At 41.2% G+C, this 27,909-nt stretch overlaps 1 protein-coding gene across 4 annotated transcripts; it reads right to left on the reverse strand.

Annotated features, from left to right (window-relative positions):
• Positions 1–220: 220 nt before the first annotated feature.
• Positions 221–20,286, reverse strand: slc39a6 (solute carrier family 39 member 6). 4 transcript variants are annotated; one of them, XM_056391389.1, is made up of 12 exons: positions 19,959–20,286; positions 17,353–17,563; positions 14,128–15,217; positions 13,387–13,543; positions 11,944–12,051; positions 11,666–11,835; positions 10,851–11,042; positions 9,591–9,675; positions 8,715–9,116; positions 7,136–7,216; positions 6,845–7,035; positions 221–5,453 (listed from the first exon to the last, which is right to left on the reverse strand). In XM_056391389.1, exons 2-12 carry the CDS (start codon positions 17,556–17,558, stop codon positions 5,301–5,303), a joined length of 2,835 nt encoding a protein of 944 aa, XP_056247364.1. In that variant the 5' UTR covers positions 17,559–17,563; positions 19,959–20,286; the 3' UTR covers positions 221–5,300. The 4 variants fall into 4 exon arrangements, with proteins under 4 accessions (XP_056247364.1, XP_056247366.1, XP_056247365.1 ...); XM_056391391.1 differs by having other exon boundaries at positions 17,353–17,566; XM_056391390.1 differs by lacking the exon at positions 19,959–20,286 and adding an exon at positions 19,526–19,763.
• Between the last annotated feature and the right edge of the window lie 7,623 nt (positions 20,287–27,909).

A 27,909-nucleotide genomic window follows, 5' to 3' on the forward strand; every position in this document is an offset into this window, starting at 1 on the left:
GTGTGCAATTCCACAGATGCAGGTTGTTGAATAAGACTTCGCAGTATAAGTTGTCCATTCGTTGGTCTCTCACATTTTAAGTCTCATATTCATTGATGCAAAATCTACATTTCGTCTGACACACACAGTTTGTCATAGATAAGTGACGCGTTCAGCTGGTTTTGCACCGTTCAGGATGAGTTAGGAAACGTCTGGGCAGGACAAAGAGTTTCAGGCAGAGTTCTGGTGACCACGTTTATTTTCATTCAGGAATGTCAGAGCACAGTGAGTCGACGTCAAAGCTGCCTGAAGTTCACTGCGGTCAGAGGTGGACAACAAAACAGAAACACAGTTTAAACAGCTCTGCAGCCAAATATCTGTTTGGTCTCTCTCCCTTTTCTGGGAGATGTTCACACGTGTACAGATTTGCTCTTATTGTTTAAATAGTGAGTCAGTGTTTGTGAAAGTGGCTTTTTGATTCAGGCTGGGTGGATGCCGTTTAAAATGAGTAAAAAATATCTCAGAGTTGTGGTGATGATGACAAGATAGACTAGTTTGCAAAGTGTGAAGATATTTAGTATTAAAAAAAAATGTCTACAAAAGAAACATGCATCTTTACAATCGTACAAGAAACTTACCAAAATAAAATACAGAATGATTTGAGCTGCGTTCACATAAAAACTCATGAGCTTCTGCCGTTGCTAAACATTCAAGCACTTTAACTCGTGAAGACGACAACAATTAAAGACGTCACTGCTCAAAATATAAACTTCCAAACTACCAACTTCCTCCAGCTCCTGCATTCGTATACAACACAAATAAAACCTCCACCTACAAAGTCATGATAATAAGAGGAGGTGGTTTCCATGGTTTCATGGTCAATATGAGACCGTGAGTAAATCAGGAAGCATCAGATGTAAAAAAAAAGTGCAAAAACCTTCCAAGCTGTTGTACAAACTTTGAGTACTTGACAGTTTTTGATACTTGCTGCTCCAGATGTGGCACAAGTCATCCCAAACATACCATGCTTTATTCCAGATGTTTTGGGGTTTCTTGGTTTTATCTTGTTGTAAATATTTTACAGATGTCGAGAGAGAAGAAAAAAAAAAAACCTTTTTGTATTTCGTGAGAAAGGGAAACATAATCACCATGACAACGGCCAGATGTCAGAACGCCTGTGGATCAAACACATTAAACCAGTGGAGAGTTGTTGGTTGAAATAACTGAAGCTCACTCTGGTCTGCATGTTTCTCTGCATGTGTGTGTTCTCAAAGTTGGCCTGATTTCATGATCTTGTTGCATGAACTAGTTTCCAGTTGGGGGCCGATGATTTAGACAAGCACCAACTGCAGGCTGGAAAACCACCACCAGGTATTTGCTGCAGAGCTGTACGACTGTGCTGTGAGGAGTGTATCATTCTATCCACCTGCTGTGGATCCCTTCATCCTTTCCCTCCTTTTTGTAGATTCTTAAACATTTTCTCAAATTTGAACAACTTCTTTTTTGACTCCTCTAAATGTTTTGGTTTGGCTTCTTTACATCCTTCACAACAAACAGCACAGTGAGTGAAACTACAGTCAACAACTGAAACACAAACTTGTACAGTCTTGTACATAAATATATACATGTAGTATATTAATGTACATATAATATACAGTGAGGTTCAAGTCTGAACTTATGTTTTGTCCCAACCTGTGAGGGAACCTTGGTAATTGACCTAAACATCAGAGCAGCCTCTTAAAAGAATCCATTCAAACTGAGCTCATGTTGGACATTTGCAATTTATGATAATTAATAGTGTCAAAGTTCACATTCAAACCGAACAGGAGTGATACTGTAACAAAGATTAACTGATTTTTTTCCAATGGAAATGATCAGTGTTGAGCTGCCACATTAACTCTTCAACTGTAACAATAAAATAAAGTAAAACGAGAGAGAGAGAGAGAGAGAGAGAGAGAGAGAGAGAGAGAGAGAGAGAGAGAGAGAGAGAGAGAGAGAGAGAGAGAGAGAGAACACCGACGTCGCAGCATTTCTGGCTTTTCTTACAGGCTTAACACACATTTCACTACAAGGTCAAAGGTCGTGGCCAAAGAGTTAGTGATGCTACTGTCCTGTCACTGAAACATCTGATTCCAAACGGATTCAAGGTGTCTGCCCTGCTGAAGTGTCAGTGAGCAAATCACTGGACCCCTGCTGCTGGAATCAGACGCCCACACTTTAAACCTAAAGTTTACCAGGTCTCACCCGTCATTTAGATTTGAAGTCTGTTATAAGCAGGTTACAGCTGTAACTAAAATGTACCTGTTAGTCAAGTATTAAGGATATTAAGAGGATTACGGCCACATGTGAAAAAAATGTATTCATTTATTAAGAATTCTGACTTTAGTCTCAAAATTCTCCGAATTTTTAGTTTAAAGTCAAAATTGTAAAAAGTGCCCCTAATTCTCTTCCGTGGAAACATTATGTGTCCGAATCTACCACAAAGATTTCAGGCCATGGTCTACGACAGATGCTTAACAGCAGCCCAACAGTGGTCCGACTCCGGCTGACTGACGGCTTGTTGTGGATCTGTCCTAAGGCCCCGTCACCACCACTTTGACTAACTGAAGAGTTCTGCAGGAGTTTGAATTTAAAAAAAAAATCCTTTAAGGAGTTTTTACCAACAGAAATATTACTTATTAGAAGTCTTACAGCAAATAGTGAGAGTTACTAATGTGTCTCTGAAACCTTTTCCTTCATCAGGTTCATTTAATGGACGGACTTCCTGCTGATTTAGCAAAAGTTTTCCATGTGAAACTGCACCAAGTTCAAGTCCAACAACACGTAACATTAGTTTTCCGCTAAGTACCGAGGCCTCTGCACACCTGATGTCTGGTGACTAAATAAAACGGTGTCATGTCCTCTCTGGTGTTGGGCTCTTGCACCAAACTACTTCCTGTGATTAGTTCTCCAGCCTCGGACCGTTGACCTGCTGGAGGGCGGTGGATGACCTCCAGCTGGTCTGTATGGCACCAATGATCAATTAAGGGCAGCACACAGCAGCGGCGCAGTACAACACACACGCCGCTGTCCTGTCACCTAGCAACAGAGCTCCAGAAAAGCAACACGTTTGTCAGCTCGATATCGGACACTGACGTTGAGGATCTGCTGTGTGTGGCTCGCTCGTGGTCAGCTTCACGGTACTGGGTAACACCTGTGAAGTCCCTCCTATAGACATCTGACAGGAAACAGCTGAAACTGTCCTCGTCAAGATAAGCTACAATAAAGACCATCGCCACAATCTGTGCACTGGAACAATCCACCTTTCAACAGAAAATAAACCTGCAACAATAATAAACTGTTACTAATTATTTTTCTAACTTTAACTGTCAAAAATATTTCCTGGTTTCAGTTTCAGGCATTTTTTTTTTCTTTTCTTTGGGATATTTTGGGATTTTGGAGCGCTGGTCAGACAAAGCGAGCGAGGTGCATCTTTGAGGGTTTTCCAACATTTTAACAAATTGATTTGTTAAAAATGTAAAATGATTCATAACAACCTAAATCACAGTAATATTTAATCTGGAATGTCTGTAGCAGGAATTTTAAAGTGGTAGTTCAGGTTGTTTGACGTGGGGTTGTGAGGTACTTATCTATAGTCAGTGTGTTAGCTGCAGTAGCTTCACATCAGCTCCCAGTTTAAAGAAGCAGGAGGAGCACCGGTACACGAGCTGAGTGGTGCATGTTAGCTTTTAGCCACTTTAAAAAAAAGCCACAGAAAAAAGCTCTTATCAGTTGAAATGTTTGTTTTATTTTGAAATATTTTCACCACTTTATATACTGTTAAAAGAGATCTTTCCTTTGGAACTAGTTTGTGAGCCGTTGAACTACTGTATTCCTACGCACAAGCGCACCTACACACGTGCCAGGAACACACTAGCTGCGTGCCGTGTGCACAGCGCCTTGATTTTCATTTTGGCACTCATGTTAATGGGTTAGAGTGGCGTGACGCGCATCTCTCAGCAAAAATAGACCTGTTGATGTCATACTGACATCATGTCAGCAACATTAAATAAAACCGACACCTTCCACTATAGTTTCTATGTCTCCAATATGACACAGACATGACACATTCCAGCAGCTGAATGTGGAGACAGAGACATTATAGTGACGTTTTCTGTCAAAAATAATTCAGAAATGAATTTATAATGAAAAGAAATCCAACATTTGAGTAACCTGTAAACTCTATGTAGAGAGAGAGAGAGAGAGAGCTGCAGCAGCAGAGACACAGCCGCCACGCACACACAACGCAGGCAGTTAGCTCTGTCTGACTCAACAGCTGATCTGCGGAGTGATACAGTACGAGCCGTAGTTGCGCTTTCTCCGCAGGAATACGGTAGTTCAACAGTTCACAAACTGTAGTTCCAAAGTAAAGGGCTGTTTGACGGCAGATAAAGTGGTGAAAATATTTCAAAATAAAGCAAACACTTCAAACTGATATTAATTTTTCTGTGTGGGTATTTTTTAAAAACTAAAATAGGTTTTCTTTTCTGATGACCCCGCCCACAGCTGCTTATCTCTCCGCTCGTGCACCGGTGCTGCTGCTGCTTCTCTAAACTCGGAGCTGATCTGAATCTACTGCAGGTAAAAACACTGACTACAGATCAGTACCTCACACAAGCCCGTCAAATAACCTTAACTACCACTTTAAGGTGTTGACTGTTACCCAGCACAGTGTTGCACTAACAGTGGGTCCGTTATGGCACTTTGAGCATCTACTGGAGCACTGATCCCGCAGCAGAAACACTTCAACACGTCAGATAAATTAATAAAAAAATGTGAAAAAGCCGCCGAACATCAAACAACAAAAGGTGAAGGGGGGTTACGGCAGTTTTCTCATGCTGCTTCCATTTGTTGGATTTGTTGTAAAGACTGCTGAAATGAGCCGTGTGGTGTTAAGAGTTTTGAGGACTGGGGTTTTCTTGTGGACTTGTCTGCTGTTCGGGGGGGGAGAGAGAGACTGCAGCATGTTTCTAACTATCTCACTTATTTTTACACCTGTTCTCCGTTTCGAGCAGAAGACAGGTGAGCCTCAGACGCTCCTGAATGCACACTTCCTGTCGGCTACAAGAGCAGAGAGAGGAGGGTGGGGGGTGTCAACATGGCGACTTCCTACACCTGTTTGAAACAGTGCCTCTTTCTACACGATGTGAAAACACAAACTAAATCAAGCCGACTGTGCTCGGTCCGTCTACGACAACAAATAAAAACACACTACACGTCTTGACGCAGACACTGGAATGGACAGGAAGCTCTGGACTTGACTGAACTGGACCTCCCCCCCTTCAGTATCCCAGGTCCAGCTGGATTTTGTGCTCAAAAATGGCAATGAGCAGCATGATGCAGAAGCCCAGCAGGATGCCAGCGTTCTGGAGCAGGAAGAAGCCCCAGTGGCTGAAGCCGTGGTCGCCGGCATCATTATGCAACATCTCAGGCACCTGAACGGACAAAGAAGACACAACAGTTACAGGTCTGTTTCCACAACAGGACTTTGGGAGGATGAGCACATCACAGCTCAAATCCCTTCACTGTAAGTCTTATTTAACCAGTGTTATTTTGCGATTATAATTTTTCATGGTGCACAGTGAGATCAGTCACAAACATGAAGTATTACTTCATGTGTCTGTGTCTGTTCATTAGTAGACAGAGCTTTTAATATAATTTGCCCTTGTAGCTGATAAAGACTCTAATTAAGTCATAAAGTCATTGCTGAATAAGCAATTGAGAAAATGCTCAACCCAGAATCTGGATTTATTGACCATGTCTGAGTGTCATTTGGATTTTGTGGAGGAAAATTAATATTTTGATTAATCGACTATTCAATAAAATAATCGATTGATCAATTGTTAAAAAAAATAGCCATGAGTGGCAGCTCTACTGTCAAATAAACCCAGCCGATTACACGTAGACTCCACTGTGGCCTTGCCTGTGATGGATTTAACTGTGCGCTGTGCAGGAGAGTGGCCACTAGAGGGCGGCCACAAGCTCAGCTGTGTTTTCAGACGGCAGCTGATGGTGACAGCTCACCTCTGCTGTGTTTGTTTCACCAAGACTAAGTGTGCTTGTGTGTGTGTGTGTGTGTGTGCTTGTGTGCGTGTGTGTGTGTGTGTGTGTGTGTGTGTGTGTGAGTGAGAGAGAGAAGAGGCCACCTGGTCCTGAAGGCTGCTGCTCTCAGGTTAAAGACATGTCGAGTTGACAGAACAGATGCAGCCGATGGATGATGAAGAGCGTAAAACACAGAGCAGAGTTTCACCTCTCCTCCCTCAGTGGGAAGGAGCTTAGCAAGTCGAGGGAATAATAAACCATCACAAACACATCGGGCTCCACCCCACTATGATTTTTGTTTTCAATGTCCCACAATTCCATGCGTGATCAAGTTTTTTGATTCATCAACTGTTTAATTCACCAGCAGGTGTGGTTAGATTGATAGAGACAGTTATCATTTACACACATAATTCTCCATGAGCAGTCTCTCTGTTGAATTTCAAGAAAACTTGTTGTATCATGAGATTTTATTCATGTTTTCAACTTAGTTTTACAAATGGGCGACAAAGTGTGCTCTGATACACTGAGCTGACTCGGCGTTTGTGCGCCTGTGACTTGGAAGTTTGTGCGAGGACCCTATCAAAAACGAATCACCTTTTTAAGGCCTAAACATGCTCGAAAACTCATTGCACACACATCAGGCCTAATGGACAATTGTGTGTTTTATGGAAGTGGCGAAATGGATAGAGAATTTCAAAAGTGTGTGTGTGTGTGTGTGTGAACCTATTACTGGCTGTAATGTTTATGTTAATGTAGGAGTGCAGGAGATGACACGCTGACTCACCATGTCCACCAAGGCCACATACATGAAGAGGCCGGCTGTGAGTGCGAATATCCACGTGGAGATGTTCTCTGCAAAATGTCCGATCAAGATGCCCGTCACCATGCCAAAGTACGCCATCATGGCCGACAACATGTTATAGAGCATGGCCTGACGCACCGTCATGCCCGCCTTCAGCAGCACCGCAAAGTCACCTGGGAGAAATGACACGTTGATATAAATATTAATTTAGCTTTTAAAGGTGTCACATATAAATACATAAATACTATATTGCAGTAACAGTGGAGGTCTTACCCAACTCATGAGGCAGCTCGTGGCAGAAAACAGCCACAGATGTACTGAGACCACTGGACAGACCCTCAGTGAATGCAGCTCCTGCAGAACGACAGAACAGACCAATTGTAATGTTTTAATATAATACTGGTCAGTTAGGCTCTAAAATGCACATCAGTGTGTTTCTCTTCTGCCTTTAAAGGTTTTTTATGTAACATTCAGAAAACCCTTATGTGTTCTGCAGTCAGCTTTCTGTTGGACGTATCTGCTGGAACACACATACAGCGTGCTCTCATGTGCACCGTGAATGACAGGCACACAGAGAGGGGCGCTAAAGAGACTGGTGGCCCACTGATGCAGCGGCCCACAAGGATTCGATAGCTGCCCATAGAAAATTTTTAAAATAAAATCCCTTGGCTGTGTTTCACCAATGTGTATGAAATTCGTTAGGCACATGTAACATGCAAAGACTTACAAAAAAGCCTCTTGCACCCATAGTCTAAAGCCAACAAGAAGTCAACTGGGTGTTACACTTTAAGAAACTCCTCCTAGAGAATTCATCAGATCGACATCACATTTGGTCAATCTAATCTTAAGATGTTTGTGATGCTAAATTGAGCTTTAGTGGCCTGCCTGCGGCGTTGAGCGAATTTCGATGATCCGCCATGAAACAGGAAGTTGTTATAACACCAGTTATAACGCCACCACCGACACTTCACTAATACGTACCTTTCATTGCTCTGCTGAGACCGGGAAGCATTCCTTGACCGGCGGCTCAGGGCGTCAAACACGTGGCACTCCTGATACCTAATGCCGTGTTGAGTCTACAAAAGTTTCATGTTTGTTTTTGAAATTAAGCCACACTTCCTCTAATCTTTTGTTGTCTTTCGTACTGACTGCTTCTCGCAAAAGCGTGACGTCATTGTTTTGCAAGGCACGGGGAACGAAGTGGAAGGCATCGATAAGGGAATCATCAAGCATAAAGGCAAATGATGTTGATGGATCGAACCAGTCGGAACCGGTTCTCTGGTCGATTCCAATCGCTAACAATGTGACACATTTTACCTTTATCAAAAAAATTGCAGCTTCTGCGATTTAGGTATTACTCTTGACCAAATTGTGATTTTGATTATATTTTGATAAATTGTGCAGCTCTAATAAAAAGTGATGAATTCATGTAAATTTCTTCACATTCTCACATATAGCACCTTTACTCTGGCGTTTTTGGGCACTGGAGGAATCAACACACCACCAACATCTCTTCTACCAACCACAGCTTTTTACATCTGAGGCGGATGTGACCGTTTAGTCACTTCCTGTGTTGATGTGAAAGAGTTTCTTCAGTGGAAATGTCGTCTCTTCTGTCTTTGACTTCTGATAAGAAAACAACATCATGCCGTGTGTTCAGCTAAAACTAAAACAACCCTTCTGGAAATGGGCTGTCCGTTCCTGCAGACTGTCATGTGACCGGTTAGAAACAGCTTGGTGTCTGTGATTGGATTGGTGATGGCTGTGTTGTGAAGCAATGTAACTTACTGACAGTAGACTGAGGATTCCTAATGAGGAGTCACTTACAGCCCTGACAGTCACACCTACTCACCGATGGCCAGGCCGTCGCTGAAGTTGTGCAGTCCATCTCCCATGATGACCATCCAGGCGAGCGTGGCCACGCCGGCCTGCTGGAAGTGCTGTTCTGAGTAGGAGTGGGAGTGGCTGTGCGGGTGGTGGTTCTGGGAGTGGTGGTGATGTAGGATGTGGTGGTAGTCGTGGTGGTGGTGGTGCATGCTGTCAGCCTGGCCCACCGTGTCGTGAAAGTGGGAGTGGCATTTGTTCTCGCAGTCCTCGGCGGTGTAGGCGGTGGCGCCCGACGATCGGCTGTAACCCTGTGGCGAGACGACGGACACCTGCGGTGCCAGCATCACCTGCTCCTCCTCCGCCACGCTTCCGCCGTGCAGGCTGCTGGAGTGGTCGCCAAATGCACCGGCGCCGTTAGTCTCCACGTCTGAAGAAAGATGGCACATTTATTCTAACTGGCGAAATTTGGAAAGACAGCTGATTTCATTGATGATTTCACAGAAACAGATCACCTGACCAGACAAGTAAGTTTGTCCTTGAGTTGAACAACAAAACTACTGCAGGAAAAAAGGTGAATTGACCTCTTACCTATAGTCAACCTTTATGAACTCAAACATACCTTTGATGTTTCTTGTTTCAGGTAATTACCAATAAGCTGATATAGATTGATACATTGCCTCAACAGTGATTCTTTATTACACAACAAAAAACAAAATCACTGGGTGAAAACAGTTGATACAATTTTGTTATTTTAACTTTACAACTAAGGAGGGTCTCAGACTTGGCTCTAAGCTGTGCTCTGAGCTGAACTCAGACATTTTGGACAATGTCATAGTTTAGTAAAGCTAAAGAAGGTTCCAGGTTTGCTGGGATGTGTTTTCCCCTTTATGTTGTGTCTTACCCTCAGGCGGCTTCAGGTCGGTCTCCTCCAGAGCAGGCTGCTTCTCTGGATCTGCTTTGTCGTTCTGATCCCATTTCTTCTGGATCTGTTTGGACGGAAAAACACCTTGTTTTTAATTCTTGGTTCGGCACCGACTTAAATCTCAGAACTGCTCTCCACTTCTGACCATCAGGCAGAACTCTGCCATCTGTCCAAACCGAAGGTGACTGCATTTCCTGCCTGAGGAGATCAGCTGTGATGAATCGCTGCCCAGGTCTAAATATAGGCTCAAAACACATTTGTAAAAAAGCTTCTTTAATTCTAGACTTTGATGCTTTCATCCTTGATTTTAACCGTTTTTTTTTTTTCTGTTTGATTGATTTTATTGTTTTTACAAACATATTTGTAATTTGTCTCCCCGTTGTACTTCAGAATCCAGAAGAATTCATTAGACCTCATCTAAAAGTCGACCTCTGAACAAGGTGAGTGTGAATCTCTGAGCAGGTGAAAAAAAAACACCTTGTGCAGGAAAAATCACGTGGTGAATGTTCACCAATGTATTACCAGGCATTTATAATGTTGCATAAATCACAAAATAATAATTTTACATGTAAAACATCCCTAAAAAAGAATTTAAACCATGTTTGAAAAAAGGGAAAAGCTGTAAAATTTGTTGTTTTTTTTTTTTTTTAGTTTAGGAACGTAAGTAATTACAACAATGAACAGTAAGAACAAATTTAGTGATTCATAATCTTGTTGACTTATTCTTTCATCATTTAATTAAATTTACATCAAACTTTTTTTTTTATTTAAACAGTTTAAGTTCTTGTTCAGACAATATTTAACATTTCAGAACTTTGGTCTGCTTTTACTGCATGAAAGAATAAAAAAAGAAACGGCCCTCTGTTTGATAAGCTGTGTATTCTCGTATCACAAATCATTCAATTAATTGTTGCAATGATTATTTATTCCATTCAAAACCTGAATGTGGGGCGCCTCGGCGGCTCACCTGGTAGAACACGTATCACACGGGTTCGAGTCCGACCTATGTCCCTTTGCTGCATGTCATCCCCTCTCTCTCCCTGACTTTCCTGTCTATTTGTCACTGTACTATCAAAGATAAAGGCAAAAACGCCCAAAAATATAACTTTAAAAAAAAATAAATAAATAAAAAATAATTTAAATGATTAAGTTCACAGATCTGGAAGAAAGGGTAATAATATGTGATTCTTACCACCTCACATCTGTTTTAATGACTCAAACGTCTGATGAATGTCTGACCTTTTGTTTCTTGTCCTTGTACATTTTTCCCAGCGTCAGGAAGTGTTCGATGAGAAACATGAAGTAGACTCCGGCCAGAGCCGTCAGTCCTTTCCACACGCCGTCCAGGTTTTCGCCTTGCTCATCGTGGGCGTGATGTCCCTCCATATTCATCCCAGAATCCTCGTGGTGGTGATGGTGGCCTCCCTGAGACTGAAGCATCAGCAGATACAAACAGCAGAAAAACGAGTGAAGTACACTGATCACCAATGCTGAGCAGTTCTTCAACCTTACACTGAAGCTGCAACCAACAGACAGTTAGCATAGCTTAGCATAAAGACTGAGGGAAGCAGCTAGCCTGGCTCTGTCCTCTTCCTCCCCTTTTTTTAAATCCGTCCAAAAACCAAAGTGTAAAAATGACTCGCTGTAGTTTGAATTCAAGAACTTGAAAATGAGTCTACAACTTAAAGTCCTCTATGTTTTATTTCAACTATTTCAAAAATGGAAGTAAAAGCAAAAGTTGATATTTTTGTTCAGTGTACATGCAGGGTTTATATGCCTCCCACATGGTATTTAAAGAAGTGTAGTTGTGGTATCTGTGCTGAAACTCAAACATCCTACTAACAGTAGCATCTAATAATCTCTAATGACACCTGGTTCAAGCCTTGGTTCGCATGAACCACATCATCAACAGATGCTGGGGGAGACTCACACAACGGACCTATCACTTGAAATTTGCACAAACTGAGATGATAACACGAGCAACACACGATACATGATCCCTGTGGTTCAAGCAACTGTAACCGTAAACTACTGGGCGCCCGGCGCTGACTCACATGGGGGATGAGGTGAAGGAAGGCGTCGCCGCTCAGCGTGCCGACAGCCAGCGCCACCAGGAAGCTGAGGAGGAACTTGAAGAAAACTCTGTTCATGAGCGGGATGAGGACGACGCCGAGGAGCGAGAGCAGGCTGATGATGGTGATGGAGACGAAGCCACCGACCCACGCTGCAACACACACATCACACTTCTTCAGATATCAAGTTACACATGTGAATATTATGTGAAAAAGGACCTGAGTTCAGACCAGAGATTAAGTAAAATAAAGTCCTTTACCTGTTGCGATGTTCTTGCCACTCTCTCCACCCGTGTGCTCGCTGTGGTCGTGATCTGAGTGGTTGTGGTCACCATGGTGACTGTGAGCATGTTTATGATGTTTATGGTCTAGAAACAGATTAAATGAATCCAGTTTAATCACATCAAACTACAAAACTGCTATGAAAATTAACTGCAAATAAAACTGATTAGATAAATCAAACAAAAAACCAGAATCACCTCCTGGTGGTTGTCTGCCTCCTCCACTCAGACTAGTTTCAAGTTAGATCCCTGTTTATCCAGAGTCAGAGAAAATATGACCCATCTGTGTGAAATTTGGTCACAATTGCTGTGAAGTCCTGAGTAATGGCTAAAAAGAGTTTTGTGCTCATCTGTGAGTCTCAGTGAATGTTTGATTCCCTTTAGGAGTTCTCGAGATAATGCGTTCATAAGGCCAAAATCATATTATGTGAGGTCACACTGACCTTGACCTTTGTCCTTTAGACAACAAAATCTAATCAGTTTGTCCTTGAGTCCCACTGAATGTTTGTGCCAAGTTTGAAGACATTCCATCAAGGCGTTACTGAGACATCGTGTGAACATCGCGCGGACGCATAAAAAGCAGCAGCATTCTTAGCCTTAGTCAGTGTGGCAGGGTGTGACCAGTGAGAACAGGTATAACTGGCTAGGCAAAGTGCTCCTGAACACACCAGACGGATCAGTGTGTGAGTAAACAGGAGGTAATCCTCATCATCAACAGGTCAGACGTGAAATATGTTCAAGGAAATCCAGTCTGAGAAACAGATCCACATGTTGGAAGAATAATCAGGCTCCGTCATCCCCGAGCTGTCACAGCACCGAAGACGGTGAAAATTGACGTTTATCCGGGTGTTGTGTTCACATCAAGGCTGATAAAAACCTGCGTGTAGTCAAGTGACTCTGAATGCAGACTGTATCCTCTCCCATTAATGTTAGCATTGTCTGAGCGGGTTTTTTCAGGTTTTCACTCCTCTGAGAACGTATCATGATCTTAATCGATCAATGTGACGGTTGTGAGGTGTGGACTCTGTGCCGGCGACAGTCAGAGCCAGAGGAATATTGTTTTCAGGTTGTCCGTCCGTCCCATTCTCATGGACACGATATCTCAGTGACGCTTAAACGGAATAGGTTCACTTGGACTCAAGGATGAACTGATTAGACTTTCAGTCTAAGGTCAAAGGTCAAGATCATGGTCACCTCAGAAAGCAATCAGGGATCTGAAACTAGTCTAAGTGGCGGAGGTGGTAATTCTAGTTTGTTTTTTCTGTTGGGTTTTTTTTAAGACTCATCATTTAGTGACAAACAAAAATGACTTGAGCACAGCCGCTGCACGCCAGAGCCTCACTCAGATGACTAACAGCATTGTACCCTTTCCCTGCCTGTCTGACATGTTAATATACGTCTGGCTGGTCAGCTGCTTCCTACCTCTCTCTCCATGTTCAGAGGCATCTTCGTGCAGGATGCACGCGCCGAAATCGATCTGGTTGAGGAGGGCGGGGCAGAGGAGGCTGAAGTCTCTGAGGGTCAAACCCACATCCTGTGACATCCCGTGAGAGGAGAGGATGCTGGAGACGTTCAGACACTAAGGATAACACACAAAAACCAGGATATGTAAATACACTACAACAGATTGGGAATGGATTTGCACACCTCTGACATTTAACCAACTATTCACACTTTCAGCTGTTCAGCTTATTTTCAGGTTGGAGCTACAGGTCGTAAATAGGGATGCCAACGATACCAGTCATCTATGAGTGGCTGATATTGATCAGATCAGACTTATCAGATTCATTATTTCTGTTTGCAACAGAGTCTCATAGAAGGCTTTAAATGGATCATGAAGTAATACATTAAAGAAAGAATTTAAAAAAAAAAAAAAAAAGAAAAAAGAAAATCGCCAATAATGATCAGTGGCCGATCAATCAGGGCATCCCTAGTTGTGGACATTAAAAACACCTTTGAGTCAGAGTTATTTTAGCCCGTAGTTACTTGCTTATGTTGAAAGATAAAACTAACAAGATTCAATATTGAAAGGATTTAAACTCGATATGATTCTGTCAAACCCCGCCCACGGTCGTCTCATATTAGGAGCAGTTCACTTTGTTTGGCGTTGGTTTGAAAACTCAGGGACTGAACTGGAACAGCTAGAGAGAGCTAATGTCTTACCTCTACATTCTCCAGGCTTTGGTTCATATGGCTGTGATCATGACTGAAGCTGTGGTCGTCGTGGTTGTGATCGTGGTCGTCGTGGTTGTAACCGTGGTCGTCGTGGTTGTGATCGTGGTCGTCGTGGTTGTGATCGTGGTCGTCGTGGTTGTAACCGTGGTCGTCGTGGTTGTGATCGTGGTCGTCGTGGTTGTAACCGTGGTCGTCGTGGTTGTGACCGTGGTCGTCTTGGTGGTAATCGTGGTCGTCGTGGTTGTGACCGTGGTCGTCGTGGTGGTAATCGTGGTCGTCGTGGTTGTGACCGTGGTCGTCGTGGTTGTGATCGTGGTCGTCGTGGTTGTGACCGTGGTCGTCGTGGTTGTGACCGTGGTCGTCGTGGTTGTGATCGTGGTCGTCGTGGTTGTGACCGTGGTCGTCGTGGTTGTGATCGTGTTCGTCGTGGTTGTGACCGTGGTCGACATGGTTGTGACCGTGGTCGTCGTGGTTGTGATCGTGATCGTCGTGGTTGTGATTGTGTTCGTCGTGGTTATGATCGTGGTCATCGTGGTCGTGATTGTGGTGGTCGTGATCGTGGTTGCGATCGCCCCCCTGGCTGACAGCAGCTGCTTGTGTCTGGCTCTCCGTGTCTGCTCTAGCAGAGGTCATAGCGGTGGTTTCCTCGCCTGCAGGACTGGGCTGCACCAGGCTGCCGTTTTGTCTATTATGGGCTTCATCAGGTTTCACCGCCAGCTGAGCGCTGTACACAGGCGTAGTCTCGACCTGAGCTGCTGCCGCCTTCTTGTCATAAAGGTTGTGATGGCTCTCCGGGTTTTCCATTTTCTTCCCCGGCGTGGCGTCTTGATTTTCGGAGGCCTTGGGAGACTTCCTGGGCTGTGAGGGTTCGGTGTGGATGTGTTTCAGGTGATGCGAGCCGTTGTTGTTGTCGTGGTGATGGTGGTGGTGGCCTTCGTGGTGGTGGTGGTGATGGTGGTGGTCATGGTGGCCTGGCTGCTCGTGATGCTGCACCATCACAGTCCTGATGCGATCCAGCCCCACGTTCTGTAAGAGCCGCTTTAACCCGGCCAGAGAGATGGTGCCGTTTTCTCCATATCTACAAGATCAATAAAACATCACAAGTAACGTTTGACAGTAACACTAACACAATGATCATCCATCACTTGAAGAATGTGAAGAAATAGATAAATAAATAAATAAATAAATTGCTTTTTAGTTAAAAAAAATGTATATTTATTTCAGGGGATTTTTATTTCGAAATGCCACATTTATTACCCAGCTATTTTTATTTCACTAGAAATCACTATATATATTATTCTGTTCGCTCATATTACCATACATGACTTATTGTTTGGAGATGTGGGGTAACACTCAATTTTCATGCTGAAGAAAGCTATGAGAATCATCAATCAGTCAGATTATTACAAACTAACCAACGCATTATTTATTTATTCATATGCTTTAAAACTTCATGATCTGGTTTGACTGTAAAACTGCACAGATAATCAGTCCCTCCAGAAAGTCGGGATGTTGCGATTGCAACAATCAAGGCAACCAATCCCCGTGAATTCTGAGCGACCTTGCATTTTTGTCCATTCACTGCAACTTTTCTGCAAATTTGACCAATCATCATAGTTTCTCACCAGTTGAACCAATCATACCAGTCCCTGCACAAAACCTTGATGTCACCAAACTCACTTCCTTGTTCCTGGTTTTGAAGCATACTGAAGCTGCAGACATGTACGACATGAACGTTTCACATTTACCAACAAACCCTACTGTCAAAGACCGTGAAAAGCAATCCGCCGATGTTCTGCAGGAAAGTGGGGATAAATTGTTGGTTGATATTTATATACATTTTAAGCTGTTGAAGATCCGATCATCACAAGGACTCTGTTATGAAGAGAGGTGCTAAAAACAAATGGTCAAAGTTATCATATTGACATTTAAGGTGTATTGATTGATTTCCAAACGTGACACATCAAGTAACACTCAAGAAAACATTCCACCTTAAAAGATGCCGGCAGCCTCTGAGCTGCTCAGTGAATTCAATCGTTAATTAGTAGAGATGAAAAGACAGAAAACATCCTTTCATTCATCATTCACTCCTGATGAAACTGTTTCATATGGGTGGGGGTGGGGGTGTGGGTTGGGGGGCTCAACGTTATAAATTCATAAATTTATGAGGTTAGGAAGATCAGCTCTACCTGCGATCAAGACAGAGCAGGGGAGCAGAATCACTTGTTCTTTTTCCCTTTAAGATTTGTGAAGACTGGGTCACCACCTGCACTGACCTGGATTTATTCTCACAGTGAAAGTTTTTTTTTCTTTTTTTCCTTTTTCTTTCTTTTTTTTTTCTTTTGGTCTCTGTATGTACGACACGCTGGAACGCCTCGTCCTGCCTCTTGTTCAGTTTTCTGTTTTTGTTATTCAATAGTCTGGTATCTAATTTTAATGGTGAAAAGTTTCTTTCTGTTTTTGTTCCGTTTTCTGTGATTATGAATTGACTTGTAGTGAGTGTTGTCATATCACGCACCGTTATGTAGAGAGGGGAGCTGTAATAAGCTGTAGCTTCAGCTGACACCTTTTCTAACAATATTGGTGTTTTATTTCTGTTTATTTACTATGTATAAATATTAACAAAGACTGAAATGAAATTAAACTGAACTGAATCCACGTTTTTTCAGTGTTAATGACCAGTCACCTGCTAACGGCTAACAGCTAAAAGGGCAGTTTCCATTCCTTTTAATCTTTGTAATGTCTGAATAAACATATTTAGAACCCTGACACTCTGAAACTGTCCAGAGACCCAAATTGGACACTTTAAATCTCTTCTTAAAACACACTTCTTGGTCTCAGCCTTTGCTAATGTCTGATACATGTTTTTTTTCATATTGTTTTATCCCTTATTATTGTTTTTACATATTTTATTACTTACCGTCAGATCTTTTTGCATAATGTTGGTTTGGGATATTTTTTTATTTATGCTGTTCTAGTCTCTTTATTATGCTCAGGTTATTTCGACTTTTCCTTTTACTGGTTTTCCTTTTTTCTTGTGAAGCACTTTGTAACTTTACTAAGAAAAGTGGATTATAAATAAAGTTTTTATTATTATTACAGTGATCGTACGACATTTGATACGACATCCCAAATAAGATGAGAAGCTATTGAAATTCTGGCTCAGTGTGATCAACAGCCATCCAAGCAAATCATCATATTTGTTGAGCTCACCTGTTGAACAGAGCCTCCAGGTGTCGCCTCTGGCTCTGCTCTGCCCTCTGTGCGTCGACCACAGCCGACAGTAAACGCGCCGGGCTGTTCGTCTCTGTGGCGGACGGGCTGCAGTCTGAACTGGCCGAAAAGACGCCGCCGGACAAACTCGCGGCGAGGAGAACTATCACGGCCAGGGCGGCTCGACTCTTCTCCTCCTTCATCATCTTCTCTGCTGGGAAAACAAATGGTTTTAGAAACAGCAACGAGCTCTGACGTCATCTGACAAGATAGATGATCTATAAAACCAGTTATAGCTCCAACAATTCGTCAAATGATTGATTAGTTGGAAATTGAGGAAGGAATAAAGTCTTTTTTCTAGCAAAGATGCGAAATATTTGCTGCCTCCAGTTTCTCTAATGCGAGGATTTGCTGCTTTTCTCCATTTTAGAATGACTGTGAACTGGAGCATAGCTGATCTTTTTTATTCATTTATTTCTATTTATTTTTATAGTATATATTTAATTGATTGTATTAATTTAGATATTATATATTATTTTACTTATTTATCCTTTTTTTGTTACATTTTCCATTGAATTGTTTTTAAAGTTCAATAAACGCAGGGTGTTTCCAAAGTCAGTGAGAAATTGTGTTAAATATTCCTGATCTCAATATTGATCAAAATAATCCTGATTAAGATTTTTGCCATAATCGAGCTGAACATCTTTGACTGTTACTCAAGCAAAACAAGCAATGTGATGATGTCACCTGAGGTTTTAGGAAACTTTTGAGAATTACACAACGTGTTCGTACCACAGGCTCATGATTCACCAAAACACTGTGGTTGGTAGGTTTTTTTTTTTAGGTTTTTCACAACATCATTTTAAATTTCCCAGAATATGAATCGGAAACTGATCCAGTCACAGTCACTATCAAACTCTATAGACAAATGTTCTAAAGTTTATACTGTCACAAGGATATACGTAGGTAGGTTAACAGCTGTTTGTTCACTGGTATTAAATCTTTTTTTTTTTTGACTGTCACACTTGTACTTTGTAGAAGCAATGAAAGCCACTGTTTCATAAGCTGGAACTATGTACTGTTTTGTGGCTTAGTTTGTCGATGGAGTAGCTGATTAAACAACTCATGATTTCAGCTCTAGCATTTAAACCTCTTAACAGGAGGGAAGTGAAACCTACAGTTGACTAAGGTCAGAGGGGATTTGGTGCCCAATGTCCTGTAAATCATCTTAATAAATCATTTGTAATTTAATATAATACCAGAACATTACCCAGCTGGTATAACTGAACACATTCTGACCACTTTAGCTCATCATGTTAAATCTTAAATGTTTTGTTCGACTGTTGAACGGTGCCGAAGTAGCATTTAGGTACTTCTGTGTAATAAGAATTACTACAATGTAAAAATACTCCATTACAAGTAAAAGTATGGCATTTTCTATTAATAATTGAAGTATAAAAGGTAGTCCTCACAGTACAGGCAGAATGGTTATCACAATATTATGCAATTACTGATGTATTAATTGCCTAATTTACTTACTTTTACATGCTCATTATCTGCAATGTCAAAACTTGACTACAGCTGGTGAATAAATGCAGTGGAGTTAAAAGCACTAAATTCCCCTCATTTAATGGAGGACGTGTACATGGGGAATCGCCTTAAGTTTACGTTGACCACATGTCTAACTGTTATTTCAGTTACTTCATTAACCGTATTAGACAATAGAAAACACGATTACAGAACATGTTTCAGTTCGGCTACATGACGGAGTAACCTTTTTAACAGATTGTGGTTAAAACCGGATATAGATTACTATAAAACATCACTTCTTCGATAAATAGCTTATGATTATAATCCCAGTATTGTTTTAAAATTAGACGGATGAAAAAACGATTTAACAGCTGTTTTCATTGTCGGTTCTTAAGCCGAAATGAAAAGTAGAAGCTAAAACATTGGTTCCGTTATTTTTGAGATGGTGCCCGCGCTCTGATACGAAAAGAGACATCAAATTAAACGTTTTATCAAGGGAGTTTGACGTGAAGCCAGGTTGGGCAGCGTCACATAGCTAGCTTTAAAAGACAAGCAGCTCATATTTAGTCGTGACAGTAAATGTAGATTCATGTTGTTTAGTATTCAGGAAAAACTTATGATAATTCTAAGTAAGCCCCCTCACCTCTTCAATTTCTAACACTGAGTTAGGTGGGTTAGCTTCCCTGCTAGCCGCGGTTGTTTGGTTTAATTTCTCGGAGGATGCTGACAGATGGCATCTGCCGGGCGGCCCAGGCCCGGGCCTCCTCCTGCTGCTGATGGGGCTCGGCCTATGTGGCAGCGATATCGAGCAATAAAACCATTAAAGACCAGCTCCCGCGGTACGAGCAGCCACGCGTGTCTGCCTCTGCCCCAAAAAACTCGCACACACCAGAAGTAAACAGTAACACGTTGGGTTTGTGCGCTCTGCACCAGCCCGGTGCCGTGTGCACAAAGACGGTAAACCCGGAAACTGAAATCAGCCTCCGCTGCCGCCGCCGTGCGGAGCGGACATCTTCCTCCCCGCGCGGTTACAAACTACACCGAAATAAGCGCGTTAACGTGTGGGGACGACTTACGGTGAGTTTAAGTGCTGTGTTTGATCTTCTCCCGTTGATGTGTGAGCTCTTTACACAGGGTACCGCACGGTCCTCTCCTGTCCGGTAAAGGAGGCTGATAGATGTGTTTTGTGTCGCCTTCAGAGGCTGTCGGAAATCTGAGGCACACTCCGGAAGGAGGAGAGCCAACTCCGGGGGGGCTGAGCCAAAATATGTTTCACAGAAAATAGTCTGACAAATAGGCTACTGAAGAGGATTAGGGCCACACATTTTTTTTTATTTTTTAGAATTCTTAATTTCTTTCAGAATTCTGATTTAAAGTCAGAATTCAGACTTTCTAAAAACACATTAGGGCCACATGTGGAAAAAAAAAAAAATCTCTCTCTCTCTCTCTCTCTCTCTCTCTCTCTCTCTCTCTCTCTCTCTCTCTCTCTCTCCCTCTCTCTATTTTTTTTTCTCAGACTTTTTTCTCCGAGAATTCCGAGATTTTTTTTTCACATGGCCCTAATCCTGTTCTGTAAAGATAAAATATTGAATATTAAGTCAGTTAAAAAACGTTAAAAAATGTTGTAAAAAATTATATGAAAATACATAGAAAACAACAACAAAGGAAAGAAGATGAACATTTCTGATCTGTGTAATAAAAATCTGATTTTGACCAGTGGTGGATCGTAGCAAGTACTACACTTAAATAGTAGTAAACCATAGTTGCCATTTTTAAGTTGGAACAACTTCATTAATTGAAGTAAACACGACTCAATTTTTTTCTACTAAGTAAGGTTGATCTTTTATATTGCTAACAACACAAATGTCAAAATTGTAAAACTTTTTGCCTTCAGGCTTTTTGAGGGCCCGCCCCAGGCTGGCCCCTGGACACTTGTTCCACTGGAACCATCACATGTGCAAATGTGACCTCAGAATCTCTGCATCGCTAACACCACCTACTCCTTGAGTAGTAGTGAAGTATTTTCCAAGGATCCCTTGAACTCACCTCAGGAGGACTTGAAGCAGATGCTGTGAAGGAGGATGGCAGGTCAGAACATGTGACAGGGCTTTGGTAGCATGTGACGGTCCCGCCAGTGTCCAGGTCTGAGGGTGGTGGGAGAGAGGATTAGTTAGAAAAAGATCTGGAAACTCTCAACAGGAAGAAAGATCTTTGAAAAGTCATTCCCTCAAATTAGTGAATGTGCCATGAAATGGTATGAGCTTAGTGTGTCATAGCCTACCATTAAACTTTGTCATTTCATTCCATGCTCTCATGTTCACTGGCATTGACAAAAACAAAGCTCTCACTGACCTTTGACTGTGATTTCCAAACTGTAAAAACTATAAGAACCAAGCTTCTGAATACATTTGGGACAAGAAATGTTCTTGTAAATAGGATTTCTCTTTACAATATGTCTGATTTTAGAGAGTAAACACACTTTTACTCCCATCTGAAACGACATGTCATCAGAATCTCATGTCCTGCACTGAGATAACTGTGTATATGTCAGCTGTGAAACGTCCCAGACACAGTGGAGATATCACCCCACAGAGCAGCAGAGAGCCAAGACCAAACCCACCTACAGAACAAATAGTGCCAAGTTACTCTGCTCACATCTGTTTGTTTTCTTTTCTGCTTCAAAACCAACAGGGATGAAGTGAAACAATACAACCAAAGTCAGTTCAGCCTCTTTAACAGCAACATGACAGAAGTGTTGGTACTATTAGTTTGTGTTCAGATTGTTGTTTAGGTTCTTGATCCTCTTTGTTTATAATGTTTACCTGGATTTGTGTTCACACACACACACACACACACACACACACACACACACAAAGGTGATGCAAGATTAAACATTTACTACAATAAAACAATAAATATATAGATCTTTAATTACTTTTGATATAATACCATGAGAGCTTTTCATTGTAATAATAATAATAATAATGATAAACTTTATTTGTACAGCACCTCTCAAGAAATGTAGCATAAAGTGCTTTACAACAATGACATGCACCAAGTGCATTACCTGAAAAGACATGGAATGAAGGTAAAAACGTGTGAAATACGTTGATGTAAAATGAGTTGGAATAATAATAAATGAAATAATAAATCATTGAAAAATATCCAGATCTAATATCCAGAGGAGGCATGTCCCAGAGTTTAGGGGCATAAAAACAAAAAGCGGCCTCACCGGTGTCTTTATGGGACATAAGGAAATATTTAGGACATAAAAGCTCACTGGTCTTTGTAAAACACATCACAAAGTCCACTTTAAAAGAAAGACTCAAACAGCTGCTCACTGTAGTTTTTAATCAAACAAACAAGAGGAAATATATGAAGCATTTGTTGGGGACAACAGAATCCACATTTTGGACATTTTTACGAAGAAAAATATAGAAAATCACCAGACTGATCCTTTTAATCCATGTGTGATGTAAGAAAAAAAAACAACTTACAACTAAAGCTGCTCCTGGATCAGGGATTACAGAGTCTGATGTGGGGAGAAGCCGCCCTCCTTCCCTCCCTCCCACCCTCCCTCCCTTTTTCTCCCACTCTAATGTTTAAACGAACCTGAAGACGATCTCACCCAGCCCACAAGAACAATATTGGTTTTGGACTCGGCCGTAGCCGCTTGCTGGGTAGGTGTGTTCCTTCACTGAGGACTGGATCATCTTCACACACTGATCTGAATTTGAAGAGTGTGTGTGAACCTTCAGATGTTTGAGAACTGCTCATTGATTCAAATGTTAAACTATTTTAAAGTGTAAAGAACTGAATGTAGCTCACAGATACTGTAGACACAAGTGACTCCCTAGAAAGTGTAAATCCATTTCATGTACAGAGGCCAAGAAAGGCCATAGGCAAATATTTTTTATCCTGTTATCTCAACATAAAGAAGCTGGTTATCCCGAGAAGAAATTATGAGGAGAAAACTTCAGTACAGTTGGAAGATATTTGCAGATTCGAACTCCCTGGTTGAATAACTCATAACCAAAACATTGAGAAAACCAATTGAAATTATAGATCAGTAGTTATTTGTCAGTTTAACCCTCTGAAGTCGACGGATGTTTCTATTAAGATCTCTGTGACAGTGCAGCGTACAGATGTGGTTAAAGTTGTTAGAATCTGTAGGCTGTCCACTTCCCGTTTCACATTCTTGCGAGATTGTGTGTGACTCGTAGGTGGAGCTAGAAGGCCTCTAATAGTTTGAAATAAAAAGTCTGTGACTGCAGCTTTTCTGTGATTTTATTTATCCAGCTGAACTTGTAGCACAGAACTATACGACAGTCTCACGTACCATTGTCTTCTCCTACGTTTCACCGGCGCAGGGCTGAGTCCTCTCAGTGAAGCGAACTCTAAGCTGCTCCTGTCTCCTCAGCTCACACTGAATCACTTAACAAGTGCAAGTTTACATCGCTCAGGTTTCCTCTGGGGGTGGGGGGTGGGGGCTCCATCGGACAGTGCAGAAAGGTCAAGAGAGCAGAGCAGTTCCCACACAAATGAATGTTTGTGTCTCTGCTGTGTGCCGCTGGAAAGGTCAGGGTGAGGTCAGCCATAAGGTGGTGAGACCTTTATTATTAAGTATTAATGTTTAGCTTGAGGGTTTTGTTATGTGGGACAAGTTCAACCACAGAGACACATCCCACTCTCCTTCACCAGGAGCTCGGCTTCATATTCAACTGCCGAGAAAATCGATCTCCCCACGTGAAACGACACGTGTCGTTTATTTTACATTTAAAAACTGCAGCTGACTCTCTGAAAGCTGAAGAAGAAAAGTGCCGAGACCTTAGACAAGTCCGTGTCAGTGAGAGTCAGTAACAAATCCAAATCTTGGCTCTAAGTGTTATTAACTGGGACCCTGTGGTGTGAGTCATGTCTGTGTGAGATCTCTAACAAACTGTGTGACAGCATCTGGTTCAAATTACGTCATACATTTATAATGGTCGGATTACAGCAGTGAAAACTAAGTCCAGGTTCAGGTTTAAATCCTAAACAACGACTGAGACAACACAACTGTCCTCGCTGCCACTGGATGTTAACTCAGTGTTACTTTCAACAGCCACAAGGGTTTTTTATTCATTTTATTTCATAAAATATTTTAATATTTATTTTTCTTTTTATTTATTTATATATTCATTACTTTATTTTTTTTATATTTTATATATATATATGTATTTTTTGTTTGTTTATTCATTTATTTATTTTAATTTTTAAAATTTTATTGATTTTTATTTGTTTATTTTTAATTTGTTTTAAATTGTATTTATTTGTTTTTATTTTTCAAATTTTTTTTTTTATGTATATATTTTTTATTTTTATCCTTATTAATTTTATATTTCATGGCTGTTATTTTTACTTAGGGAAAGGGAAGGGCGAAAATGTTTCAATATGTTTTCATTATTATTATTTGTTTGTTTTTCTTCATCATATATTTCTAACTTTCGATCAGTATTAATGCTGATTGTGTAAACCACAAACATCCACAAGGGGGCGAACATTCACAACAAACGTCCCTCTACACTCGTGAACACGTCTTCATCTCTGGGAATGTTCTGTTGCTCATGTTCATTTCTTCAGATATCAGATATCACAGCTGAGCTTCAGTGCAGTACTTGAGTAAATGCACTTAGTTACTTTGCTCTGAATCATGATTTTCATTTGATTGTCCCCAAAGCGGCTGAGAGAAACTGTCATTTGTTGTTGTTGTTACTGAGAGAGAGAGAGAGAGAGAGAGAGAGGGAGAGAGAGAGAGAGAGAGAGAGAGAGAGGGAGAGAGAGACATCTTTACAATGTTCAATCACCTGCTTTTATTTTCATTGTAGGGGAGAGTGGTGACGTTTGCAACAAGTCTTATTCCTCCAACCAGAACCCTGCTAGAGAGCTGACACTCAAACGGCACATGCAAGTCATCTCTTTTTTCATGATCTGTACTTTTGTCAAACTGTCCTGAGCTTTTTTATTTTTATTTTCAATGAATCAAAACTTACTGAGTTTGAATAATTGTGTTGTTGACTTCTAAGTGATTTGATGCTCTGACAGGCTGAAGACAGTTGTAACTCTCCCCAAGCTGAGCAGCCAAAACACAACAGACCATGCAACAGTGTTTCAACATTTTTTTGTTCAAAATAGACAAAATCATTGTTCATTTAACACAAGAAAAATACAAACAAGTTATTTTGGAGAATTATTTTGTTAGCTTCTTGTGTTCTTATAATGTATTTGCCTTGTCTCTTAAGCAATAAAATAGATCAATTAGGTTCTCTGTTCTGCGCAAAACAAAACTCTGATAAATATTATTAAATAAATAAATAAATAAAATTAAAATATTTATTATAAAACAATGCACATTTCCACAATACTATGCTTATTGGGACAAAAGGCAAAAGTTAGCGAAATTTTATGCATTTTCAATATGTTGCAACTGTCCTCAGTGTTTGGGGTCAGTTGCAACATTTGAGTTCTTCCATTAAAATCAATATTGTGAATGCGATGTCATATATAATCATCTTTAAATGGTTTTGGTCAGTAGCAGATAGATGTAAGTTTAATGTATAAAAGTTTGGTTGGTCTAGAACAAATAGTCTCTGAGAGAAAATGAGAGAAATGCAAAAAAAAAAAAAAACCCAAAAAGTGTTGCAACTGTCCCCAGTCGTCCCTACATCAGTGTTATTGTGAAGCGAGCAGAGAAACGAGATGCTGGAACTCTGTGCGAGTTAACGACAGTTTTTAAGTCTAAATGTGAAATAAATAAAGAGTTCTCAGTCTGAGGAAAGATAAAAGAAAATGTCGTTCTGGTGTCACTTTGTTGTTCTGCCCACTTTATGATTATTTCAACGGCACGAAATGACTTCTTTCTTTAATCTACAAAGCGAGACACTTTGTTTAATGAAGACATTCTCATCTTTTAAATTTTATTTAACACTGTGTTTCATTTTGTCGGAGAATGACCCACTTACCGTTAAAATACAGACGATTGCATCGACACTCATTATTTCAGAGCGAGAGGGTTTTACAGTGTGTCTGAGAGTTTCATCAACTTTCTTTTTAAGGCCTTTAATATGATGGATGTGATGAAATTTTTATGACAGGATATGATGAAATTGTATTTTTGCGCTGCAGATGTCTTATTTTAACATATTCCTCTCTGTCGGGGAAACATCAAACACTCTCAGGCTCGTCTCCGTCTCGGTGTTTAAATGTGACAGCTGAGTGCACGATGCTTTGTGTTTCACCGCTCTCGTTAGACACGTCACCACTAAACGTGAATATTGAACCTCACGACAGGCTCGTCACTTTTACTGTGATCAAAGGGACGACAAACAGGATTTCTACTGACCCGCAGCGGATAAATATATCTATGGACATGGATTTGTTTTTTATCAGTGTCACGCCTCAGCGGTTTCTTATTCAGCTCTGCTTCTCAAAATACACCTCGCCTTTAAAAGCTTAAAATGCCACAATGGTTGGAGACGCTCAACCCAAAGACAGACAAACAAAAGGTGTAAGTGAAAACTAGAATCATAGAAAATATGAACCATTTGTGTTAAATCTGGTCATAATTGCTGTGTGATATGGGGTAAATGAATCAAAAGTGTTTTGTGAACTCAAACTGACCTTTGACCTCAAAAATCTAAGCACTTCATCCTTGAGTCCAAGTGAACGTGGAATAAAAATGTGTCTTTAAGAACAAAAGGGAAACTTACAAAAAAACAGAAAATCCAAAACCTCAGGAGCTCGACAAACGAAACTTCACTGAAGGAACAGGAACAAAACTGAAGAAACAAGATTTTTACAGGTCAAAAACAGATGGACTGACGAAGACGAGAGCAGAGACTAAATAGACACAAGGAAGGCAAGAGTAATTGAACGCCGGTGAAACACATTACGACGGGGGCAGACAATTCCACTGGAGGGACACACAGAAACAAAGACAGCAAAAAAATCTAACGAGACACACACAACGGAAGTGATTCCAAAATAAAACAGGAAATGAATGACTCAAAAGTCCAAATCATGTCCAAATGTGTTCAAACATAGTTCAAGTGTCCATCAGGGCAAACCATGACAAAAAAGGTGAATGCTTAAGCATACTGGTTCCATTTACAATGGAATTAACTCCTCACTATTATATCATTTGTAACAATGCAATTTATGTCAATTAAAGTTCGTATCAGGTGCAAACAATAAAACAAAATAATCAGAGCAGAGAAAGACGTTCTGTGTCTGGCTGGGGGTGGGGAGGGTGGGGTGGGGGTCTTCTGTTTGGAGGAGGGGGGGACAGTGAAAATAAACAGCTTATATGACTGAGATTTTCCTAAGTAGATTCACAAGAAATCCACCTTCTGTTATCGACTTCCACTATCTCTGTCTCAGTGGGCCTCAGCTCTTAAGATAAGTGCTACATCTAATTTCCCCAGCTTGTATCTATCCACACAGGGCAGGTCTCAGCCCTTCGTTTGGGGAGGGGGGGTCCTGGCCTTGGCTCCACACCCAGCAGCATTAAATTCAAATATATAAGGACTCAATAATGTATACATTGCTTTTAATTTTTAAAATGGCCTTTTTATTTTTTTTCCAGAGACTTTTATTTCCAAATGCCATATTTATTTGGTGGGACGTTCTTATCTGGAGGGCTGAATGACCACGACCCCTGGTTTGAGTACAACAGATGGAATTAAAAAGAGCAGGGAAATAAATGTGTGAGGATTGGGACCTTGTGGTCCTTTTCTTTCTCTCTTGTGCTCTGCTTATTTTTGCCCCTCCCTCATGTGTTTGTTTGTCCCTAGTTTGCCGTCTGTGTCTGCATGTGTGTGTGTGTGTGTGTGTGTGTCAGCTGGGCATGACTTCCTGGTTCCTGCTCCCTCCAGTCTCCATGCTCACCTGCTTCCCATCATGCAATCATCAACCTCAGCTCGCCAGCCTGGACTCTGTCTGCCTGTTCGCCTCACCTGCTCAATTCAACTGAGTCCTGCTCCGTTTGACTCA

The sequence above is a fragment of the Seriola aureovittata genome, chromosome 12 (assembly GCF_021018895.1).
Source record: "Seriola aureovittata isolate HTS-2021-v1 ecotype China chromosome 12, ASM2101889v1, whole genome shotgun sequence".
NCBI classification, from domain to species: Eukaryota; Metazoa; Chordata; class Actinopteri; order Carangiformes; family Carangidae; genus Seriola; species Seriola aureovittata.

Bases quoted from the DNA above. Each gene is read 5' to 3' on its own strand.
- slc39a6 (XM_056391389.1), bottom strand. From the start codon at position 17,558: ATGATGAAGGAGGAGAAGAGTCGAGCCGCCCTGGCCGTGATAGTTCTC. The intron at 15,218-17,352 runs GTGAGCTCAACA...TTGATCTTGTAG, and splicing joins CTGGAGGCTCTGTTCAACAG to ATATGGAGAAAACGGCACCA. The intron at 5,454-6,844 runs GTGAGTCAGCGT...TTGTCCGTTCAG, and splicing joins ATGTGGCCTTGGTGGACATG to GTGCCTGAGATGTTGCATAA.